Source organism: Solea senegalensis, linkage group LG12 (assembly GCF_019176455.1).
Source record: "Solea senegalensis isolate Sse05_10M linkage group LG12, IFAPA_SoseM_1, whole genome shotgun sequence".
In the NCBI taxonomy this organism is placed as follows: Eukaryota; Metazoa; Chordata; class Actinopteri; order Pleuronectiformes; family Soleidae; genus Solea; species Solea senegalensis.
In genome coordinates this window covers 17,747,740-17,773,777 of record NC_058032.1, presented here as the reverse complement: position 1 = coordinate 17,773,777, position 26,038 = coordinate 17,747,740, and the positions used below count along the sequence as shown (strand labels likewise).

General features: G+C 41.8%; 2 protein-coding genes across 4 annotated transcripts in view; one reads left to right on the top strand and one right to left on the bottom strand.

Annotated features, from left to right (window-relative positions):
• Positions 1-4,454: 4,454 nt before the first annotated feature.
• LOC122778405 (D(1) dopamine receptor-like) lies at positions 4,455-7,062 on the bottom strand. Its single transcript, XM_044040273.1, has 2 exons — positions 6,801-7,062; positions 4,455-6,545 (listed from the first exon to the last, which is right to left on the bottom strand). The coding sequence occupies exon 2, from the start codon at positions 6,226-6,228 to the stop codon at positions 5,119-5,121; it is 1,110 nt and encodes a 369-aa protein (XP_043896208.1). The 5' UTR covers positions 6,229-6,545; positions 6,801-7,062; the 3' UTR covers positions 4,455-5,118.
• A 3,585-nt stretch (positions 7,063-10,647) lies between these two features.
• Positions 10,648-26,038, top strand: part of afap1l1a (actin filament associated protein 1-like 1a) — a 35,240-nt gene continuing 19,849 nt past the window's right edge. The window contains exons 1-2 of one of the 3 annotated variants that reach the window (XM_044040270.1): positions 10,648-10,726; positions 11,380-11,488. In XM_044040270.1, coding sequence (XP_043896205.1) covers positions 11,485-11,488 — 4 coding nt within the window. In that variant the 5' untranslated portion in view covers positions 10,648-10,726; positions 11,380-11,484. Of the gene's footprint in view, positions 10,727-11,379; positions 11,489-13,925; positions 14,035-18,616; positions 18,687-26,038 lie in introns of those variants that run through there. The other 2 variants (XM_044040267.1, XM_044040269.1) reach the window with 2 other exon arrangements.

Below are 26,038 nucleotides of genomic sequence, written 5' to 3'. Positions count from 1 at the left end.
ACCATGTCATCACTTTACAGGCCTTTCCGGGCTGTAACGCGTTACCCATGTTCACTCTGGTCTTGGATCGCTCTGCATGAGCCTTTTTCTTCGCAGTAATTTTCTCAAAAAATGTTTTTGGTTTGCGACCAACACTTGTTGTCGGCACCTTTTCTGCCATAACGTTGCTGCAACTGCCTGATGTCTTGTTGAATGTTTAGCAAGCTAGCATAAGCGATGGCGTTGTCTTCTGCTCATGCACGATTAATGCACACAGAGGGGGACGTGCATGTTGGGGGTGGCGATAGTTTGATTAATGCGTCACGATGCAATTAATTCGTTGGGGCCAATCATGATTGGATGGTGTTTTTACAGGCCTGTCCGTTCCACAACTGACATTTTTCATTTTTGTGACTCGGTTACAATCGGGTTGTGAAGAGGACTTCTCATAACTCTCTCAGTGTTTCTCTGTGTTTAGATCTCATGTTGCCTGGCAACACAGGAAGTGATTCTTTTTACTTAAAGAGGAGGCGACAGCAGCGCTGCATTATTAAAGAGACACTGATAGTATTGCTTAACAGATGAATGAAGTAGCACACGAGTAACATGACATTATTTTTGTTCATGAGGAGCAAACAGAAGCAGAATAACAACAGTAAAAGTTACACACTGGAGCTTTGAGTTGCCATTGCTTGATACTTATGTAAGACAGTGTCTCTCCTTGCCTCTTACTTTATCTCTCCCTGTCTCAGCAAATCTTTCCCCCAGGGCCGGTCATTAGCATCAAGTGAAGTTGCCACGTCCAACATCACTTCTTCGATGTGCCAATCTGAAAAGACAGTATCGCTTTGAGAATCTCACAAGCGTCACTGCAGCGAAATAATAAAAAAAAGGAAGATATTGAAAGGAAACAAATACTCTGTTTGCAGAGAGCAGTTGACATTGTGGGGGACACGGTGTTAGACGCCGGAGCAGGTGATTTTCTCTGCACACACACACACACACACGTACTAACATGCACATATCCATGCACACACACTCTTGTCGCCACCTCAGCTATCACTCTGAATGATGTCAGTCAAATTAATTGCCATTCCCTTCCCATGGCACGCTTGAGGAGTTTTCACAGAGGCAAGGACAGTCCGGGGCACAGAGAAACCAGGATACCTCCGTGTGTGTGTGTGTGTGTGTGTGTGTGTGTGCAAGAGAGAGACTTACTGTCACAGTATTTACAGTTTGTCATAAGAATGGAGTTAATTTGAACGACTCATCCTTAAATCTTACTTTTTAATATGAGTCTTTTATGACTCTAATCACTCTAAAGTGTTCATCTGACAAGTCAGGGCTACTGAAATTAATCAAGCTCAGATTTGTTTTGTTGTGTTGTGTAGGGGAGGACCAGACACATCGGGGGGACATTTAATAGCTTCAACGAGCAAAAACGTGATGCTAATCAGCTGAGGCGGTCATATTTTATCATTTAAAAACAGCAAGCAGATGTGGGAGGGAATATTTAACTTGGGCTCACACAACAAAATCCATTTCTCCACTCAAGCATCTGAAATGTGGACACATATAGGGTCTTATGTCACGTGGATTCATAATGAACAAAAAATTGTAATATTTAGTCACCTGGATTGTCCTTGTTCTGTCAGGATCATACACTGTACATAATAGAAAGGACAACCTCCCACTGTGAAGTGTCGAAATCGGTCAACCGGACGTTTGCAGACGCCATGCGACCAGGCAACTATTGGACGACACCGGCTGTCAATCACACTATCGTCCACTCACTATGTACCAAGCTTGATTGTTTTTTCCCCTCTAAATTGGAACATCCATCCATTATCTTCCACTTTGCCCTCCACTTGAGGCGGAGTCACACCCTGGACAGGTCGCCAGTCCATCACAGGGCCAACGTAGAGAGACGAGCGACCATTCACTCACTCACAAGGGAAACTTAGAGTGTCCAGTTAACCTCTGCAAGTTCTTGTTCACACAGGGAGAACGTGTAAACTGAACACAGAAAGTCCTGGACCAGCAACCTTCTTGCTGTAAGGCAACACTGATAACCATGTGCGCCCTTAAATTGGAACATAACTTTACATCGTATTCTGTTGAAGAAGACCTGACAGTAATGATTAAGATCATTAACTCCTTAGGGAAATGTTTACTGTTGTTAAACATCAAGTGAGAAACAGACACATTTTTACATAAACTTCCATTGAAAGTGTTATTTGGAGCAAGAAGACCCGGGTTGGAACAAGGGCCTTTCTGCTTGGAGTTTGCATGTTCTCCCTGTGCAGTGGGTTTTCTCCAGGTTCACCGGCTTTCTCCCACTGTCCAAAAACATGCAATAAGGGAAATAGGTAAATTGGACACTCTAAATTGACCGTAGGTGTGAGAGTGAATGGTTTGTCTCTATATGTGGCCCTGTGATGGACTAGCAACCTGTCTATAGCTCCCTATGTCAGCAGAGATTGGCACAGTGCCCCCCCACAACCCTCATATGGAGGATAAAACAGTAGAAAATGGATGGATGGACTAACATTGAAACAGTTCTTTCCGCAGCTTGCGGAGTTGCCCCCTGGTGGCAAACTGCTCCTTCCATCCTGCTCTTTGGGCTTCACTTTTCAAACCAGGAGACAACATTCATATTGACATACAGTCTATGCTCAGGACCTGAAATGTATTTGTCATATTAAGATAGAAAAGAAATGAATGAAATAAGTGTCACAGTTGTTACTCTACACTTCAGGCTGTTCACTCCAGATTGATTAGGCCTTTCAGTTTAATAAAGATGACAATAGATCATCAAAGTGACCTCACCCAAGAATGCACACTTTTAAATATCAGACACAGCTGGCCTGGTCCTGTTAGGTTTTACCCTTGAGCTTCTGGTGTGAAATATGCTTCAGGAAGTTTGATGTGTGGAGGTCAAAGCTGCACAGCCTCTGTCTCTCCCTCTCCCTCTCTCTCACACACACACACTCACTCACACAAACACAGCACACAGTGGATTTCATGTGGAGATGGACAAATACAGTTTTATTAAGCTGTCCACTGAGATATTTCCACATGGCTGAAGCGGATTCTGCTCCGTTTCATCCGTTGTTGTTGTTGTTGTTGTGAATGCATCATAACAACCTGAATGCAATAGTCACACACCTTATAAGACAACTGCATATTCCATATATGGTTTACGGCCACGTACACACTGCCTCGTCTGTGCCGCTAATGCTCACTGACACTGTCGCCACACCTGACACACAAATCAGCTCCTAAAAATAAATAGTACACACCAAATCAGAGGTCATTCAAGGGTGTTATATCCAGGTTTTTGGCTGAAATTTGATCAAGAATAAGATTGGAGGAGATGATTATGTTTGATTTAGCTTTGTAATGCTCTTTTTCTTTTTTGGTAACACTTTAGATGAAGGAATATTCACCATTAACTAGGTGCTCACCAACATAAATAGCATACCAGCCCTTTATTCGTAATTATTAAGCATGTATTAACACCTTATTCTACATAACCTTATTCTACCTCTATTACAACATGAATTAAGACTTTTCCTGATTAAGGTGTTAATACGTGCTTAAAATTACTAATAAAGGGCTGGTATGCTACTTATATGCATATGTATATATATATATATATATATATATGTATGTATACATATATATATATATGCATGTAAGCACCTAGTTAATGGTGAATATGTGTCCCCATAAGCTAAAGTGTTACCTTTTTTTTTTCTTTTTTTTTAAACAAACAAAGAAACAAAACATTGCACCAGCACCTCTAAAGCAGACTAAACAACTGTGAGTTTGCAAGGTTCTCCAGGAGGTTTTTCTAAAATGTTACACCTATTTCTTTATCTTCTAAAATCTGGGAACATATGACATCCCAAAAAACACAGACATGAGATCAGCTGATTACAGCGATCCCCCACAACAATTAATAATGAACAAATTGTCAATTGTAATGCAATATAAATGTGTATTTTGTATGCTGCATGTCAGTGATTATTATGTGTGCTTACTTGTAGGCTATTCATTTGTCGTGTCATCTAAACAATCTTGTTTCACTGACGTGATGTTTGTATTTCCCAGATTCCCTCTGTGATTATTTAGGGAATCAGAATGAAGCCGAACATAATACAAAAAAAAAAAAGATCAGTCTGTAATTCACTACAAATAGCAAATTAAATGGATTTACTCAAGCTTAAATGATATCAAACATGATTCTGTTTCAGCCTCAAAACAAGCAGAAGAGTCAGAGAGACACAACAAGTCAGGCAAAACATTTGATTTGTTGTTTGTCTTTCCCGAAAAGAGGTCATCAGCTGTTGTTGATGAAAAATACAGGACACACACAGTAATATGAGACACTCATCCATAAAACAGTTTCAAGCAGCAAAACAAATCATTCATCACGTGTCTGTTGAGGAGGTTAAACTTATATAATTTGATCTGATTTTATTGAGATGTAAATAACAACTCGGAAACCTTAATCACACTGGCTTGTGGATAGACTTTCCTCTCTGGAGAGAAGTGATTTGGTTTGATGCTTTCACCACCGGAATCCTTGGAGTGCCGGAGATGAAAACGGAATGATGAACAGTATTTCTGTGTCCTGTTGTGTAATTTGTTGTAGCGTGTATGCTGAGTGCTGCATCTGCACTGTAGAGCGGTATGTGTGGACAGTGGTTGTGTGTGTGTGTGATGGTATTGAAGAGAGCAGTGTCTGACAGCGTGAGGGAGTGCATTGCCCAGTTGTGGGATTATCTGTCCCAGAGGCGTGTCAGCACTGCTGTGCTCCCTGACACAACAGCGGAGAACCTTAATCTCAATCCCCTAAATCCCCTCCTCTCTTTCAGGAGATTTTTTCCCCCATCTGCAGACAGTGGAACAGTTGAGCGACCATGGAAAGCTCACTCTGACAGTCTGCACACAGGCGGGCTTCTCACCTAGTGCAAACAAGGGTCCATTTTAGGTCACTGTTATCCTTCAGTCACACTTAGCGTTAGCACAGAGAGCGGCGTCCTTGTTTGAAGTTGATCAGACTGGCCTCAACAGGAAAAAGCTCCGACTCAAAGCATGAAGCATGAGTCAGTGCTGGGGGAGAGTCGTGAGTCATTTCTTGTTTAGACTGACCGTCTCTATGTTGTGGCCTCCTGGATAAAGTCTGTGGCAGCCGAGCAGGATGGAGAAGGCCTTGCGGAAATCTGCGTTGAAGGCATAGATGATGGGGTTGAGGGAGGAATTAGCCCAGCCGAACCACACAAACACGTCAAACGTGGTGGGGCTGATGCAGGGGAAGGCCTCTCCTCCGCTCGACTGCTCGCAGAAGGGCACCATGCAGTTGAGGATGAAGAACGGCAGCCAGCAGCACACAAACACCCCCATGATGACCGACAGAGTCTTCAGCACCTTGGTCTCTCTCTTGAATGTCATTTTGAAGGAGCTCTCGGACTCTGCGATGCTGGACCCTCCGCCCATGCTGTCATGTCTGTTTTTGGCACTTTCGGCCGCTCGCTCCAGGGCAGAGATCCTCCGGATTTGTCGGTGCGCAATGCGGTAGATCTGCGTGTAGGTCGCTACCATGATGGCTACCGGAATGTAAAAGCTTATTAGAGACGTTGAGATGGCATACGTCCTGTTAAGGCTCGAGTCACAGTTTTCTGAGCTGTGGTAAGTTGTAGCATTTAACTCTGAGGAGCCAGAGAGCTGGCTGTGAGCATGGGTTTGGGCCTTGTGCCAGTTGAGCTGCACTGGGATGAAGGAAATGAGGACAGACAGAGTCCAGGCTACACTGATCATCACATAGGCCACTCGAGGTGTCATTTTCCTCTCGTAGCGGAAGGGGCTGGAGATGGCCCAGTACCGGTCCAGGCTTATCACGCAGAGGTTCAAAATGGACGCCGTGGAGCACATAATATCAAAAGCCACCCAGGTGTCACAGAAGGAGCCGAATGGCCAGAAACCAGCGATCTCTGTTACCGCCTTCCACGGCATCACCAAGATGGCAACCAGGAGGTCTGACACAGCCAGCGAGATCACGAAAAAGTTGGTGACCTTGGTGCGAAGGTGTCGAAATTTGGTGACGGCCGCACAGACGAGAGTGTTCCCCAGCAAGGTGGTGAGGATGAGCAGCGAGAGGAAACAGCCAGTCAGCACGCGGCTCGAAGGCGTCTCGTCCAAAAACCCACTGTCGATGACAGTTGTCATGTTCTTGAGCTCCATCCCTGAACCTGTGCCGCTTGGCGAGTGGTCATCTAAGTCATTCTGAGGAATTGTCCTCCATTATATCCACTGGATTACAACCTCTCCATTACTGTATGAAACAGTTCTTGGTGAAAGATTAGATGTTCCAGGCAAACCCTCTCAGGGCTGGACGTTTGGAACCTGATGTTGTAAATTAGATCTGACATCATCGGAGCGTCAACACTGAGAGGTATTGGTAACTTAATTCCTCAGTGTAAAGAAGGAAGCCCGTCAGCCTGTCCTGGTCCCAAACAGCTCTAATTTTAGAGCATTGCTAACAAAAGCCACCAGAAGCTCTGTGGGTTTAACAAAAAAAAAAAGGAGAAATAAATTATACAAGGTAACACTTGCCATAAACATAGATCAATGTTTGTTTTTTTTAAATAAATGTATTTTGAATTCTTGTTTGTATTAGATCTGGTTTTATGACTGGTAATAACCACATTTAATTTGCAGTAATTTCTCCTGAGCTTCACACTAATTATCAAGAGTCACACCGTTTACATTTAACTAAAATGTACTTCTATTTCAACATTTATCATGAGACTCACCTCTGCCTCATACAGACGCGGTCATCATTTCAAAATAAATGTCCCGTCGCCTCCATACAGTAACAACTTCAGCACGCAAAGTCCGTCCAAAGGGCGCTCCAGAGTCCAGGTCAGACAGAAACCAACCACAGGACAGTCCGACTCTGTCCTCGACCAGCTCCGCATCGCGGACTGTTGTGAGCAAATGAATAATACAAACAGCAGGATTCAAATGTCACTGAGGCATCACCTCCGCCACTGCTGATGCTGCTGCTACTGCTGCTGCTGCTGCTGCTGATGCGTCCTCCTGCAGCCTCTCCAGAGCGCGTCTGCGGACTGACACTGTGTGCGCGCTGTCTGATGCTGCTCCATCCAAGAGAAAGAGAAGTAGAGAAAACATGTGGATGTGGCCCTTTGGCGACCGGATGTCACACACCGATGCACAGCATTATCTTCTGCCTCAGAGATCAGCTGTGCGTTCTTTTAAATGTGACCTGCTTTAATCTGCAATCTGGTGTTTAATGAGATTATGCAGGTTATAAAACGGAGCCAGGGCAGAGGCCAAACCACACAGGGCTGTAGGCTACTGAGGCCCCCTAGCGGAGAAAGAGAACAATCGTGTGAGTGGATGTGAACTAAAGTTGGAGGGACATTTTTCAGGGAATTCACGGAATGAAATTAAGGTTTTGTATGAGGTTGGATTTATGACAAGACGTGAGATTAGATCAGGAACTCGCGTTTTTCATCCACCTAAATGTCACCTTCAGCAAGTGTCATCATTCCTTGTCATCGAGAACCGATAAATTGTGCACAGCCTGTAAAAATCCACACAGGCACAATATCTGTAAGCTTATCCCCTCGTAGTTTGATTCAGTTCAGGCTGGTATCTGTGCATGCAGAAGAGCATCATGGGATACAGAAACAACTGTGACATGCCAGCTGTCGCCTCACTGTGATGTGAGCACTTCTGACAGGAGGAGAAGAAACAGCTTTTACCCTTTTCCGTCACAAACATCCACTATAGGTCATTTAATGGACGGGTTGACGTCAGGAGAGTGAGGGAGTGATGCAAACAAGGAAATACTACTAATAGAAACACATGTTCACAAAATCATTTTCCTTATTTTGTCATATTTACATTCCTCACTCTGTCCTTCAGACCTCTTTTTTTTAAGATTACACAGCAATGTAGGATAGGATAGATAGATAGATAGATAGATAGATAGATAGATAGATAGATAGATAGATAGATAGATAGATAGATCACAAATTGTAAATAGGTTAACTCACAGACATGGGAGACATTTCTCATGATGACATTTTGGATTACTAACCCTTTGCTTTGTATCTCCACAGCAGCAGAAGCATGTGTCTCTCTCTGTAACACTTTGTCTGCCTCGGTCTTTATTTTGCTGTCTGTCTGTGTGTCCATCTGTCTGTCTGTCTGTCCTCCCTCCCTCCCTTCCTCTTTTTATTCGGCAGCTTGGTGGTGGACCATCAGTGACCCCAGACATGGACGTGATGCGTGTCTTATTATGACCTGGCGACTGCTCCTCTCTCTTGATTCCAAATCTTCTTTACTTCACCTTCACCTGTCTTTGACAGAAGCTGTGTGTGTGTGTGTGTGTGTGTGTGTGTGTGTTGTAATTTTTCACTTGTCTAATCTGTCTTTCCTCTTTTTCTATTTGCTTGGTGATGGAACATCAATAGCCCTGAACCAAAATACCTGTCCTAGCAGTGATATGTCTCATTAAGACTGGACCACCATCCGACAGGGTTGACTGGTTGGACTTCTCCTCTCTCCTGATAACAAATGTTCCTGGCACTCAACTGTTTCTCTGCCTCTTTCTTTCTCTCTGTGTCTATATTTGGTTTAATTATAGACAATTACAGTTGTTTAATTAATTGTCTCTCTTCACTCTTTCCAGGTTCCCTAGTGAAGAGGAAATTGTGTAGCTCTGTTTTTTTTTAGCAGCATCTGTAGTCAACATTCTCCTCCATCCAGAGTTTCACACGTTTTTGTTATCTGTCATGAATGTTACATTAAAATGGATTTCTTTTTCTTTTTTTTAAATGTGTTGTAATGTGTACTGCATTTCTGTCTGTACTGGTAGACGTATCGCTCTTTGCTGCTCTTGCAGAGAATTGTTCCATTTCTTATTTTTTATTATAGATTATAAAAGCTCCACTTTTGTTTTTGACGTTACTAATATGCCTATTCAATAATCTGATTTATATTAAATCATCCTCAGTATACGTTACATCGTGTGTGGAATCAGTGGCAGGAGGCCACTAATCATTATCTAAATTCATCTTTTCAGTTGCCACTCTAATTTATAAGTCAAAGATATCAGTTGTTGTTGGACATGGACGTTTCTAAAACCTCACTCGGTGTGCATTCTTGAAAACAGGCCACCATTATTTTTTGGAGCACTCAGGTTTATTAAATGTCAATTCCACATCGCCTACTGTGCATTTAACAGGATTGAAAGTGTGTGCTCTGCTGCATTAAGGCTGTCAGCCTCTGTGTGTGTGTGTGTGTGTGAAACTCCCAGGAGTTTGGCTGTTGTCTCTCCTGAGTCCTTTACAGTTTTACCGTGTGGGTCCTGGTCTAAGTGTGCTTTGTGCTTCATGGCCATCGTGATGTTGCTCTATATCAGTCACTTCAATGGCTCTTAAGGGAAATAGTCATTAACAAAGGTAACAGAAATACAGTGATGTTATCGGAAACCTGATCTCTCGCTTGTCTCACTTTACTGGAAACCTGGTTGGAATCTACATGTGTTTGTGTGTGTGAGTGTGTGAGCAGAGACAGGCTGACTGTTGGTACTTATTTTTACTTTTTTCATCTATTTTACTTATTTACACATCAATACTTTTACTATAAAATGCAGTTCAAATCAGTTCTCCAAACAGCATCTAATACGCCACACTTCACTTTGCTTTGGTAATGCAGGGATGTGGGTTATGAAGGCCTGACTATATGATATTTGTTGTATTAGCAACACTTTAATGACCACACAGTGATATTATTTCTCAATCTCTTCTGGAAACACAGCCAAAACACTCAGTCAACAGTTTAATGGAGATCTGCTGCCATCTACTGGTGGGATCAGTACCCTACACTCAAATGTATTACTATTTATTTGGTGCCTTTTCCCATTCTTTCTTGTCATTTCAAAACTCTTCCCCTTTCCCCACCTCTGGCATAAACACCACTTGACTTGTTTTGGAGCTCTCTTCTAATTAGATGAAGTAGGAGGAGTTATTTTTTCATCCTATCCCATCACGAACAGAAACACCTGAACTAAACTAACCCATCCTTAACCACACCCATTGGTTCTGGACCAAGTGGAGGCAGGTGGACAGATTGGAGGGGAGGAAACAAACATTTCTCCTTCTAGTAGACTGGTCTTTCCCTCTCGTCGGCCATTTTCTCTATTTCTTTCCAAAGAAGCGAGACACTGTGGGAAATGTCAGGGACTCCTGTGTGTGCCGGGGCTAGTTCCCCCTCAATCAAAGAATTGTCTTTTTATAGGGACACCTTTTTTTTAATCAAATATAAATAAAAGTTATGTTTTAGTGCTGCGGGCCCACTCACATGGTCTCCAGACATTAACCAGGCCGAGGCCCGGGAAGGAGAACAACCACAGAAGAACCAGGTGAGTCCCAGCACATACAGGATGGAGGGATTTGGGTCCCAGAACCTTTAATCACAAATTGGAGAGTTGAAATTTCAGGGTTAATCGTTTCTGAGTTGATTTCTACTCCCAAAGTGTAATATTAACACTTTCTGATTTAAATGATATAAAGTGTTGGAGTCATTTGACAGAGTTGATCATGTCTCTGCAGCGGTGTAATTAAGCTCCGCCCACCCACGCTTCACTGCTTCGGTTGGAGACAACACAGGTCGACTCCATCTTCCTCCTCTGATACAGTTCTACGCGGTAAGTGCAATTAAGTCAAACTAAACGTTACTGAAACTATTATAGTATACATAGTTTACATACATATAAAGTATGTTTGTATATATGTGTGTGTGTATGTATGTATGTATGTGTGTGTGTGTGTGTGTGTGTATATGTATGTATGTATGTATATATATATATATATACATATGTATGTATGTATGTATGTATATATATACATATGTATGTATGTATGTATGTATATATATACATATAAATAAATATATATATATATATATATATATATATATATATATATATATACATATATATACATACATATAAATATAAATATAAATATAGCCTTGTTTATTGCCAGGAATGAACAGCAAATTTGTCCAGGTTTGTTTTTAAAGCATTTTCTATATTTGCAGTGATGTCACTACTTCATTATTGTCATGATTATATGATTAAAGAAACAAAAACACTTATGAGACAGTTTTTATTCAATTTAATTTACTCTGTGTGTCTCTGAAAGCTGATCTCATTTTTGGGATAAATATGAACAATATGCCACCCTGTTATCATTCAGTCTAGGAACAGTTTTACATTTGAATTCAGTTAAATACTCACTGCTATATGTTCTTTATTATTCTTGTGTCTAATGTTAAGCTTCCTTATCTTAACCCTAGTCATGCTGCAGTTTGGAGGAGCATCTCCGCCACCAACAGTGTCAGCAGCCATACCTCCTTGCTGTTGGGCGTCAGAGGAGCAACATTGACAGCTTCTACATCACCATGGGTAAGAATCTCATCTCTCGGGGCATTTTGAGCTCATACAGTGTTTCACATGAAAGTGTGTACATTGTACGTTCATTCACAATCTTTTAATATAATGGTGAAAAGGCATAAATAAATGTGTTTGAAAATTAATAATTATGTTTACTGGAATTTTTTTAATTTAATATTTTCTCAGTATAGATAGTTCAACACTTCAGAGTGAAACTAATACTACCCAAATAGTAAAACATATTATAAGCAGTGTTACTAATCTAATCCTCTAGTGTTTAACTCTGGCATAGTGTTAAATGTTTAACTATTTTGAAAGTTAATTTAACTCTTCAGAGTGTGGAGCTATATAAACCCACACAAAGTGTTGAAATTAACTCTGTGGGAGTTAATTCAACACTGGACTTTTTGCTGTGTAGAACCACAACCACAGATCAGTCACACAGAGGCAGGAACACACTCATTAAACCAAATACAAATCAGTGGATGCACAACAACATGAAGATTCTCAAGAAACCATACAGTTTCTGTTTGAGGGTACAGGGGATGATCTGGCCTGTGGTCTAGTAACATGGTCACCAGATGCTACAGGACCAGAACACGCTGTTCTTTTCTGATACTTGTCATCAGTTCTTTCCTCTCCTCCTCCTTTATTACATTACATTATTATTTTCAGATTGCATTCATTTAGATCACCAGGCCTGGAACATATAGAATTTAAAATCCTCCTCATATATAAAGCATGTATCAAAGAGCTAATTGTTCCGTACTCCACTCTGTAAATGCAGGCTTGCTCGTGGCTACCAGAGCTTTAAATTGTCCTCTATAACTGAATGAAACACAGCTTTGGTAAACTTAGTTATTCATTTTATCCTAGGTGAGGGTGTCCAAAGAGAGGAGGATGTGTATTATAGTAAGGGAGGGGGGGGAAGGAGCCAGGATTTTCAACAACCTTTCGGCTCGTAAGTGGAGGGAGAGCAGGTCATTACTCCACTGCAGACAAAGACGGCTGTGATTATTTGCAAACACTGCATATTCCCAGCTTGCAGAAGCCTCTGCAGTGGTGGGCTCACAACAAACTGTTGGCCAAGTTGTGAATTGTGATCTGGCTGTTTCTGCCGCTCTCACACCAAGTGAGAGGATTTTTTTTCTCTGGCTGGAAATACCATCATGTGTTTCATCCAGCCCACGTCAATGACCTTGAGTTCTTACAAACTATGACTGAGCAGGACTGTAATGATTCCAGGCTCTTGTTTTTTTTTTTACAAACATTGCAGTATTTTCTTTCGCCCGTACAGTATATGAGAGATGGAGGCTAACTTAAAGTCTATGTTATGTATAATGTAACTGTTCTGTTTAAATTCCTTTCATGAGCTCACTGTTGTCAGAGAATACCAACTGTTGCTAAGCATTTCCTCCCCCTGTGATTTTACTGATAACTGAAATGTTTTTCCACGATGTCATCAGTGACTGGTCGATGTCTACTTGACCTTCATCTCATTCATGTCGACTTTAAAAAATAATCTGAAGTCCCGCGACCCCTCGTGGCAAGATGTTGTTGCATCTCAACAAGTAACATTAGTACACATTCTACTGTTACCCAAAACATTAAAAGGAGACCAAAATGAAACAATCCATTACGTTGAATAGAAATATGGATTTCTCATTAGTCTCACTGTTTTTTTTAGAATACGAAATGAAACCCGCAACTTTCCTGTTGGAAGAAGACACATTCTGAAGATACAGTGGTGTAAATAGGCTGAGCAAACAGCTACAGACTTTTCACAGCAGGTGGATTTATTCTCTCATCATCCTCGTCTTCCTCACTAAACTTCACACACTGGTACAGTGAAATTAGATTAAGATGGAGCGAGAGATAAGGTGACTTGTTTGTTTAATTTTCTACGCACCCAGTCAACATTCCTCATCTCCACTCTGATCACATACCCTGGTATATACAGTAGAACAGTATTTCTGATTTTCCCTTTACGTACCACAGTTTGAGAACCATGGACTCGGAACATTAAAAGGTGAACAGCCCATTACCTTGAATAGCTACATCTGGTGTGTTGTAGTTTTTCTAACGTTACAAGAAAAAAAAAAAGTACAAATTACAAATAACATTAAGTGCTAAAAAATGGTCGCCGTTAAAATGGGTTTGCGTTAACGCCGTTAATAACGTGTTTAACTGACAGCACTAATAATAATACTCCTGCGCACCTACACGGGTGTTTTCAACTACTACATAATTACGTGAAGAATCAAGCTGTCAGTCAAAGCCCAACAACACAAAACACCGGTGTGGGCCTGGACTATGCAAAAATCACTTTTATCCTGCAACAGGAAGTATCTCTGTAGTCAGGCAGGCGTTAGGACCCAGCAGACGGTCTGTCTCCAGTTACTGAGCCACAGATGTGTGATGTATCTCCACTGTATGTCATCATCAGCAGCTACTCTTCCACACGCTGCTACACAAACACACTACACACACACACACTCATGGGCCTGCACTGACTGTCATCAGCTCCACCGGCGCTATGGACACAAACAGCAACCAATGTAAGTTCTCTGATCCTGAGCATGAGGACTTTCTCTGGTGTTTTGACTGTTTTTAAGTTTCTTAGTGCAGTTTTGTTTGTTTAAAGTGCCAATTGGTGACTGTCCTTCCCTCATCTACTGTGACCTGGTGGAGATTTGCTGGAAGTATTCATGGAAAAAAGTGAAATTTGAATCACAGATCTTAAGGAAGAAGTTAAAAATTGTAGTTGTTTTTGTGGGAATATGCACAAAAGTGCAACAACACCTCTTTGTCCTTGTAATCCTCCCTTCTTTTGTACATGTTACTTAACACATTGTCAGTGCAGCACCACCCTTACCCCCCAGGCAGAAAGCTGAGTGCTGCTCCTCTTGTCTGATTGTTCTTTACAGTGACTCCCACTCCCTCAGTTGAAATATCTGGATGTGGAAATGAGATATTTTTTGAGATTATGTTGTCTTGGTGATCATTTGATTCCTCTGACAGTCCGACCCCCTGGAGATCCACAGGGCTTTGTGTTGGGGAAAGCTGGAAATACAAAATGTGTTTTTGCTTTAGATGTGTGTTTTGTTTTGTTTTCATTTTGTGGGAGGGGTGCAGCCCCCCTACAAAGTACAAAATTATTCCACATTGTGAAAGAAAACAAATACACTTCCACATGGGCTTTAGAAGTGACAGCACAAACAGGACAAGGTGTGGCCCTGAGGCAACATTTCAAATATGAAAAGTCCCATTATTTTTCCTTGGAGTCAGGTTGTTCCGTCTGTTTTCACACTTGGGCTGATGTTGTACGTCACACACAGTGTTTCACGCAGACGTGCTGTGAGCCGCCAGGCAGGTGACCATGTGATAGTGATTATAGGGAACAACTTTATGGACAGTTTAACTCAACTGACTAGAGTTTGAAAGGAAATGGGACAAAATTGCCTGTCATCCCTTATTTCCTGCAACTGTAAAGTCTCATTGCCTACAAGCAAAAAGGACAGTCTTTCTTCAAGTCCCTTGTTTTCTTCCCTTCCTGTCCATGACTGACCTCCTCTCCATCCTTCTCAGCCTGTCAGTGAATTGGATCATGTGGATGTTTATTGTGTACACAAAGTATCCAAAAAGGAGGGGAGTCTTTAGTTGTTTTCCAGGTTAATCTGTCTCTCCTGTCTCTGTCAACACGCAATGACAAACACACAGGAATGTAGCTCGACCGACTTTCTCTCAGAGCTCTTGTGTTTTTGTGTAAACCTCCACACAGAAGACACAGTGACGGAGGGTGATCCCTGGGGAGCCCCCTACTGTTTGTACACTCTGTAATTGGCCAGATTGGCTACTACCGACATTGCCTGTGTTTGTAATTAATGTTGCAGCATGAAATGATTGTCTTCAGTCATCGGTTAATATATCAATAAATGGAGAATAAGAACATGATAGTGCTCACAATGAAGATTATTGATGCATTAACGGCTTTCTTTATTGCAAATTAATGAACATATAACGTGAATTTACAAATGAGACGTTCCTCAACCTCCTCCGTTGCCTACAGTGGTTTGCAGAGTGACTTCTATGAATGGGATTGGAGTTTCTACAAAAAATCTAAAGGGTTAGCACAAAGTTATTTGTGATCACTTATGCAGCAGCACAAGCTGTGCATATGAGAAAATGTGCATTTATGTTTTCTATGGCAACTTCTGTTGTCATAGTCAATATAAGGTGTTATAGTTCCCAAAGAAGGTGCAACTTCATGATGTAAATAGTAGAAAACCTTTTTCCCCCAATTGCTGGTGTCGTAGAGCTGCAACATGGTCCCATTTTTATTGCTGATAATCGTCTATTACTTTATCTTGCACAAACTTTAGGATTGTTGTTCGTCATCAGTCCATAACTACCTCCGTGTCCAGTGCAGTGAAATGCAGAGGCTGAGTGACCTGCACTTTTCCACGACAGCACATTGCACCGCCTCGCCTTTACATGCTTTAGGTTGGTTTTCCATGACTATGATACCTCCTCAACATGGGCGGAGTCATCACAGCACGGCTGCATGAAACTGCCGTGATTTTGTTTTACACGCGACACACACAAACTTGTGACCCGTGACTTGTGAAGCAGTTGTTTTAGATGTACTGAATCAATAGAATCAGTTGATTAAAAGGATTTGTTCTGTGCTTACATGACCGGAGCACAGACTCCGTCTGAACTGAAATGCAGTGGCAGGGTTTGTGATGCAGCTCGTCGCTCGCGATCACAGGCTTTCACCAGTGCTGTCTCTAAGTAAACTAGACTCCTCTGTTAAATTATGAGATTTTAGAAATTCCCTTGCTAAATGTTGGATATTAACGCATGTTTTCAGGATTTTAAAATCCTTTTAACTGATCAACATGTCAGCATTGTTCTGTTTGATTCCTGTGTCGGACGTCTTGCTCATGCCTCTTCCTGTGACGGCACGCTGACCAATCAGTGGATGGCAGTCTGATGATGTCACGCATAGTGTCGACTCAGCTGGAACCTCGCCAAAGCAGGTACTAAAAAAGTACCAGGCACTAATGGAAAAGCAAAATAACCATGCTGTGCCGAGGCGAGTGTGTGGAAAAGTGCCATAAATGTCACCCTTTAGTCATTGTTTCCATTCCACATTTTTTGCATTTACCTGCTTTATTGATGCACCAAATTTTCCCTGTTCTTCAAACATGAGTCCACCCAGGAAAATGAAAAAAAAAACGGTTGAATTTAACGTTTTGTGAAGTTTTAATCCGCGTCATGTCAACATTTGTAAAGAGAAGGGATCCTGGAGTATTTGAGGCAAGAAAAAAGTCTCTTGAGGTGAAAGAGTTGCACAACGAACCCGTTTTGAAGCTGTGAGATTTCGCAGTGAGGCTCCTATTGCACAGTACAAGCTGTGAATCACACAGTGTCCACTTATTTCCTGACATCATGTGCTATAAATGATGACCTGGCAGTGATTAAGACCATTAACTCGTCAGGAAAACGTTTTCTGATGTCATAAATCATTTGTGAATTAGTCTTCCATTCAAATATTCTTTTTGTAACCAGTGGTATTGCTCCCTGGTGGCTATTCAGTAAATAGCAGTTGGACTCACCCTGCACACCAGAATACGATGTCCAGTGTTTATATATGGTCTATTGTAATGAGATGTTGACACAATGCTTGACGTGCTGCTTAACCTCAGCACAAGTAACTTACTGTGTTTAAACCTAACTGCATTGATAATCAAACAGTTATTATCGTTCTCCTTTTTTCAAATAAAAGCCAACAAGTGGTTAAATCTTTTGGTTCAGGAAAATCTTGTCTCGAGCTCACGTGTGTCTGCGGTTTGCAGAGACACAGTCATTTCTTATCTCAGCACTTGTCTCAAAAGTTACGCCTGTCACTTTAAGAGCTTACTGTGTGGAGTTCAAGCCTGGTGAGAGGCAGGTATGAGCTTGAATGGTGAGAGCCTCTTAATATGCGCTCTCCAGGCCAGCTGGAGCGGCAGCGTAATAAAGGTATTGTTTCCACATTCACCTCAGTGAGAAGCAGTTCATCAGGTGGGCGTGAGAGGGGAGAGGCTGTCCCTGCAGAGACGCACTGCAGTGGTGGGATTGTCTGTGATATGATGAATTGTGGCTATTGTCTGGATGTTTAGGAGCATATGGAAGAGCTTGTGGACAAAACAGTGATCTGCTGTGGACTCTGCAATGACGCATAAATGAACCGTACTGCTCGTGTAAGCACAAGTCGTAGGCATGCTAATCCAAAGCCCTGGAGTGGCCCACATGTCAGTGTAGTTAGAAATAATCTGGGGCTTGTTGAGAACTTCCATACAAGGGTTTGATTTGGTTGTGTTTGCATTTAAATGAGTTTTCACGGGGTTTAGATTATGAGATGTCAAATTTCACATGCAGTGTGTTGTCGTCACATAGCCGGTGGTCAGTGACCTCGCTCTGTGTGCACATGAATGCCACATCTCTCATTATGCACTCTGCAATCTGCATGTGCATGTAACAAAAGCAGTGTTTGTGTAAATGGTGTGACTCATATGTTTATAGCATGCATAAAGAATAGCCCAGTATGTTGCAGCCTGGTTCTCACTGTCGTGTAATTTTTTTTTTTTGCCATAATGTAATGTAATGGGGTCATTGTGCTGATCAAAAGTGACTCACAGGCTGATTTATGCAGGTCAGTGAGACCCTGGACATGTCAGCTGTCACAGCTGTGAAGCTGTTTGCAGTGGAACTCTTGTGTCCACGGTCTCCTCAGTGTTTCCTTTGCTCTATCAGATCAGAAATTCTCAGCAATAAAGTGTGTCGACACACCGGCGCTCATATTTTTAATTGCACACAGTACCATATAGCTTTCGTCGTATGCCCCGTCATGCATGAGAATGTAAATCATGCTTGAATGTGGAGCAGCCCTGGGAGAAGTGGAATTCCCCTCCTTAACCCACTGATGAGGAGATCACTGTGATTCATATGGCTGAGGTGTGTGCACAGTATTTGTGTCTGTGTGAGTGTGTGTGCACTTTCTATAGACAATGGTCATTCTCTGCACAGCTGTTGATGTAGCGTTTCCATGGAAACGTGCTGCACAACATTACTGCAGACCAGCGTTTCTCCAGAGTGTGTGGCGTTTTTGTTGTGTTGCGGAGGGTGAAAAGTGACACTGCCTGCGGGTTTCATATGCACACAGGTACGTGCAAGCAGTATATTCAAAGGGAAATAGTTTGAAACGTTTTATTGAAGAAACTTGGCAGTATATCAGTGTCTTGGACAAAGTAAGACTTGCCGAACCTGTTATCACTTTGGTTTACTGTGTGTTACTTGACAGCAGCCATCATTTAGCAATGATACATGATTTATGTTTATTTTACAGATATAGAAAGTCTTTTTAGCCTGAGGATTAAATCCATGTAGCAGTTCAAAGAATAAAGTGCATATAATGCTGCTGATAAATGTATATTTGTGCTCCGGAGAGTTGAAACACTCTTCCTCTGAAATGAATGACTTTATTATTAAAAGTCCCTGTGTTCTTGTTGTGCTTCAGATGACTTAAAACTGATTTTGAATTGTTAAAAAATACAATATAATAATCTCTGCTGATTTACGTATATCTCGTCAGATTCTGTAGCGTCTGAAATAAGTTTTTCTCAGCAGGAAGATCTTTTGATATATCTAGGTCATTTTAGTGTCTAGTGTTTTACTGATCTCTCTTCTGGAGTTGTTGATACACAATTAGTGATGTTTCTTTAAACAAGTGCAACTTTCATCCTTTCCATGAGTGAAATGATATAATAATGCTGGTTTAAAAATTGACAGCTCATATATTTGGTGAGTAATTGTGCAATGGCATCAACATGGGATTCATTCAACTCATTAACAAAAGCACTTGATGATAATCATCTTAAATCAGTTGCATAAACAGCCGTCATTAAGTTGTGATTTATCTACAATTGTGAAAGACTTTTTCAAAGGGTTTGACAGAAAAAAAAAATGTGGAATATCTTTAAAGATGTGGAGTTCAGTCATAGCTGCTGCCTTTTTGTTTTTTTAAAAGACTTTGCTCATATAATTAAGGGTTTTTCAGTATATTCCTCACAAGTGAGTTAAAGTGCACGTCAGATCTTTTTGACTGAGTCTTTGTTGTCTGGAGCTTTTCATGGTGTTGCATACAGCCATGAATGATTAGAAGAGTGTCCTACTTTCCCACTGAAAAACTGAAAATGGGGCTCCAGTCAAAATCCCATTAACACAAAAAAAAATCCCTAATGGAGACAAAGCTCCTCTTTCCTCGCCGTGCTTGTGTGTTCTGTGTATATCGCTCTAGTCTGTGCAACATCAGTGCAAAACAGTACTTCCACTTGCAGAATAGCATCTTTCTCAGTGTGTGAATACTTTTCTGTGAGGGAGACATAGCATTGTGATGATCTCATAGGACTTAGCGCAGATATGGGATCTGAATGATACTGAGGGGCCTTTGTCTGGCAGCAGGCTGAGTCAAGCCCTCTGTGCCATCCAGGCTTTGAATCCATGAGAGGGCAGAGGATGAAAAATGAGAAATTTGCCTAACAGTGATTGCCTATAACGTTTTGTGAACTTTGACCTTTGAACGTGAGGCCACACTGCGAAATACCCACATGCACATTATGCTACGGTTACTCGATCTCCTCTATCACATTTGTTCATGTTTTACCTGTCTCTTTGTGTCTTTGGAGAGCAACACATTCCATAATGAGCTGGAGAGAGACGAGGAAATCCCCTGCAGACTTCCTGATTCTATCAGACCACTTAACTGGCACACTGAGCAGCTATTGACAGCAGAGGCAGGCAATAAAGGACGACAGGGAGCTTACATTTGATGGCTTTAACAGTGTTTTTGGACAGAGTATTGTGACACAAATCAAATAATGAAAAACCCATTCTGACATGATACCCTTAGTTCAGGGCATCAGGATGTACAAAAGACTTCTTACTGCATGATTTCACTGTACAAAAGGAATTCCTCCCCACATGAATCAGATGATGCCTGTTCCAGAGTGAAACTGACTCCAGCCATGCAAAATTACAATATATATATATATATATATATATATATATATATATATATTTATATATATATTTTTTTTTCTCTGATTTGTTTTCTGTCCATAAATAAGTTAGAAATCACAATTAATTTGATTGTTCAACTTTCACTGAGGAGCAAACCCCAATCATTTTAATGTGGTAATTATCAATATCCAGTGATTTGAAACCTTTGCCATTATTGTTCATCCCTAACGTCTACTGACGAGCCAATAAAAGGTAGCATGAAATGACGTGTACTGTATACACGGTCAGACACAATGGAAGCAAAACATTAACAGATTGCTAGTATGTGGGAGACGATGTGCATGTGGGTCCTGTCTGCACACACTGACTGAACAATTGCTCCAGCATGATTCATCTTCTGCCGTTCCCGACTGGTGCATGCTAATGATGTTGCTAACTCGCGTCGCGGCTGATGGAGCGGCCGACGACTTGCATGGTAGCCTATGATTCAGTAGGTGTTGGCATCGTTCAGTCTGTGCTCATCACACTTCATGTCCCAAGTTTATTTGTTCCGTGTCGCACAGCGTGATTCACAGTACGTGTAATGAATTTGAAAGACATGAGACATTTCTGTTGGAGGCATGAGGCAAGAGAATGTGTGAATTTGTGCATGTGCACATCATTCCTCCTTTGTTGGCCTTCAAAAGCTAGTTAATGCTTTAACAGATTAGTGGGAGTGCACAAACCCACATTTTTCTTACTCCATCACTATGGAAACGCCCTAGCCGTCTAAGAGGCCTAATGACTTGGAGGAGATTTGTTTCTCAGCAGCAGGCTTATTAGAGGATCCTAATTAGAGGGAGTTAAGGTGCACATTTAAGAAAGAACCTTTTTTCCAGACATTGAGTATCCAAGTATTTCATTTTGTAACTTCTGTGCCCAAAATACTCTTAATTTTGCCTCATTAAAGCTAATGAAGTGGATGACTTCAAGTGTCAACAAACAAGGACAGAATCCTAACAGAGATATCCACAAAGCAACCCAAGTATATGGACTCATCTCATCTCTTATGCATGTACTGTATGACGCTGCTGTATTTTATGATGACCTGAAGCATCTTCCCCTGCACAATAAAAACAGTGGGCAGAACATGTTTTTCCCCTCTTGTCTCAATTTGTGTAACTTTACGACTCCTCAAAATAAGCAAATAAGTTTTCCCACATGTGTCTCTCACCTGCTGCTCAACTCTGGGATGTGTTGCAGAGGGCATTTTTTTCCTCTCATTCATTGTATATTTGTCTCAAATGTCCACCCACATGATAAATGTCCATGTCAAAGCTATGAGAAAGGAATTCACACTCACAAGGGGTGAATACCTGCAGTGGCTAAATAAAGGTGTGTAGTTATGGTGTATTTTGAACATCGTTGTTGAGGTTGGCACAATCAATCGTATCTCGCAAAGGATCTACACGCTGCGATGAGAATGGGGTCACCAGGGACGGTGAAGTAAAATGTTTGAGTGGGTCAGCTGACGGGAAAAGGAAACAGAAGGCCGGAGGTGATAGGTGATGTCATCATCAGTGGGAGGAAGCCCTCTCTGTAGGGAGCATGTGGGGCATCGCTGTACAGTTGCTCAGTCCATTAACTTATGCAGGACAGGAAAAGATTTGTGTTGGCAGCTTGCACAATGAGATGGAAATCAGTCTCTAAGGGTCTTCACATGTTCGCTTAAAGAGCTAGCACTGCCTGGGGAAAAAAGTGAGGAGTATCCTGGCAGATAGCTTCCGTCCCCTGTACAGTCAGTTTAAGCCTTTGGGCTCTGGGAGGCGCTACAGAGTTCTCCTGATAAATAAAAAATCTGTACAAAATCTCCCTATTTTTTTAATGTAATTTAACGATCTCTGTGGCAGGTTGTCAATTGTGTGTAACTGTGTTGTTTTTATGACTTTATGTTTCTCCTTTTGTGATTTTATGTTGGTGAGCCAAAGGCAAAATGCTACCGCTATTCTAAATGTCCACCATGATGATTCACAGCCTTATCTTTGTGTACTTGTCAGACAGTAGCAACACAAGACTTGACAGTACCTGCTACATGAGCCTCTACCACATTTGTTGGCCCCTTTCCCCGAGCGATTCATGTTCGTTCATCTCCAACAAATGTACTCTAACTTCCTGAACTGCACATGAATACATCGTGAAATAGATGGCAAAGCATCAGTAATAAAAAAGTCACTAAAGCAGGAACTTTTATTACCTCTGCAAACAAGTCAGAGGTAAAATTATTGGCCAACAGTATACCTGGGGCATTTACGAAAGTGCATACATGCCCACGCTTTAACTCGTGCGGGTCCACGCACGTATATTCGATCTCACTTTCCATTCCAGTCGTCTTGATTTCTAACCATTAAAGCACCCTCATTTGTATTGTCCTTGCATTCTTAAAGCAATGGCTTGTACAGGTGTGGGTACTGGCAGACGTCCTCATCTCCACTACAATGAAAAGTACCTACTCAACATGGGCAGAGTCGTCACTGCACGGCTGCGTGAAACTGTGGCGACTTCGTTTTATACGCGACACACACACACACACAAACGAGTAACTAGTGACTTTACACCAGACTCCTGTAGTTGTTGGAGATTAACCGACGTTTTTAGGATTGTTAAGTAGTTTTAACTGATCGACAGTTCGGCTTGATTTCTGTCCACACGTCTACGAAGTACAGCCTCCTACTCCAAAGACTACAGCGGCAGGGTGTGTGATGCCGCTCGAGGTCGGCGGTGTTGTCCCTAAATACACCAGATTCCTCTGTTAAATATACAGTAGAGATTTCCCTGGTATTCGTTGGAGATTAACCCAAATTTTTAGGATTGTTAAGCAGTTTTAACTGATCTACAGTTTGGCACTGTTGGGCTTGATTTCTGTGACGGGACTCTGGCCAGTCAGTGGCCGACAGTCTGACCAATCATCGCATAGTACCTACTTAGCACGCAGCAGGTACTAAAAATAGTACTTGGTAACAGGTACTATGCTAGTGGAAACGCTACTTAAACCATGCCGTGGCAAGGCGAGTAGAGCCGGTAGAAATACGCCATAAAGTTGTGTTTCTATCGAGTGGAACGGTTCAATTTGATACAGTATTTTTTATTGGCGTTTCCATTAGGAGTAGTACCAAAATAACCAGCTCCTACTGTTTCATTGTTTGGTGCCAGCACTTTACCATTCCAAATTGTGCCATGATTGAAAAACAGCATAACAAGCCTTAACTGGGTCAGAGGGTTAACAACCTGCATTGTTTAACATAATGACTCTATGCAGGTGTTCAGCCCATACTCTGATTGTACGGGCTTATTACTACTTTTCTTGAATATTGAACATAGCTGTAAGAAATATGAGACATTCTTAAATGTTCGTTAAAGTCAGAGTGCAACAGACTCTCCGCTCACCGCTTCCTTTCCAAGTGCTTCGGGAAACTAAGGTGTACTTACCAGAAGGGATGTTAATACTCTTTCATTATTGAGTCTACTCTTCTTCTTCTACTCTCTCTATCATTTCATCCTCCTCATTTTTAGGTTTCTGTTTCAGATTTATGTGGAAAGAGCTGTTGCACAATAAGCTTCTGTTTCAAAATATGAAACGCACGTGTTTGGGCCTCTGCAGGACCATGTCCGGGCAAGATGGCAGCCTCTCTTAAGCAAGGCCCTTACCTAAAGTAAACGTTAAGGCTAAGGTTACAAAATATGTATGTATTTTAAAGAGACCAGTCATCATGCTGTTTCACATCATGTTGCCAGTGAGCCAGGTCAGTCTGTGTTTACCTTGTGTAGTCACCAGGGATATCAGTTTGTGAATGCCCAGACATGTTTGGTGCTGGGTAGAGAAGAGCCGTCACACTTTGGAAATGCCTGGAATCTGAGGAGTAGAGTGGGAGTGGGCGATTTTCTTCATCATTGTACACTGGCTGGTGAGATTAGACAATGTTGGCACAGCTCTTCATGTCATTAAAAGACTCGAGCCATCTGGTTTAGCCCTTAACATTAAGGTGCAGACTCCACACACCTCACTGATCTAAGTCGAGGCAGTGGTGTGTGATAAAACCTGTGGTTTCTGAACCAGAGCTATGACATCTTCTGATCTGTGTTTCTTATGATTCAGCTGTCTAATGTCCCAGCTTTGATTACAGGGTTTGATGGTAGTATTTAGGTAACCCTCAAGCGTTATGAAGATAACATTCAGGTCTCTCCTTTGACTCACTTGACGAGATGAGAAAGTTGTGGGGCCTTTTTGTTCCGCTGGCTGAGACAAACGGGGAGTTCTGGACACCTCAAAGCCTTCGACCTGCAGTGTTCTCTCATGTCAGATCAGTTGGGAAATGACTGCACTGTGTATTTAACATGTCCAAAGACAATAAAGGAGAGACTTCCAAGAAACACCCAGCAGATTTCATTAGATACTGATCTCTTGTGGAGTCACAGATGGTACAGTTCTTTGAGGTTCTCACAATAATGCTGTACTTAATACACCAGCTTTTCTCAAAGAGAACTACAGTAGGTTCTGCTACAGCTTAGTTTGCTTTCTTGGTCATCCTCTAGGCCAGGGGTCTCAAACTCAAATGACCTGTCGGCCACTGACGGTCTCGTCTGGTCAGTCAGGGGCCAGTGAAGTAAAAATAAAAAAAGCAACAGTTGTGGTAGACGTTACGAGCTCATATCATCAATATGCCGTATTAATGTACTCTATTGCCTCGTGTGAGCTTTTCTGTCTTTTATCCATTATTCTGTACAGCACTTTGGTCCACTGTGTCTGTTTTAAAGTGCTTTACAAATAAAGTTGGATTGGATAATTTCAAAATATAAGTGGTTGTTTTAATATGCAACTATAAAAAAAACATATTCATGATGCAAAATTAATCTATTCATTTAAAAATAAAAACATATAGAAATGACTTGTTACAACTTGATAATGTTTGGAGGGCCACATGAAATTGATTGGAGGGCCACATGTGGCCCCTGGGCCGCCACTTTGAGACCCCTGCTCTAGGCTTTCACAATCCTGTGTGAGTTCACAGCCATACTGGCAGGGTTGCATTTAGTCTCAGCCATGAGGTTGTTGAGTTACAACCAAATGAGGCGTTTTTGTCGCATCATAGTTGAAGGTGGTTTTGGAAAAGATGGGAAACGCTGTTTATGCCAAAGTGAAGGTCTGGTCTATGTGTGAAATCAGACAGTCGTGTTTCCATCGTGGTACAATTTGGACTGTACCATACTGAGAACAGTACCTTTATTTGGTAGGCGGGGTGTGTGCTGTGCCCAATGGCTGCGTCAGTGAGATGCATAGTGCAAAGTCATACTGACGACACACAGTGACATCAAACGTGACACAACAGAGAACAATCTTCCAATTTCCTGTGGACGTGACTGTTCTATCAAACCCATTCACACACTGCAGGCTGTGCCAATGGTAAGTGTCTTGCCCAAGGACATCTTGGCATGTAGGCTACTGGAGTCAGGGATCAAACC

What these genes read in the sequence shown, in the direction of transcription:
- LOC122778405 (XM_044040273.1), bottom strand. Translation starts at nt 6,228, where the DNA reads ATGGAGCTCAAGAACATGACAACTGTCATCGACAGTGGGTTTTTGGAC.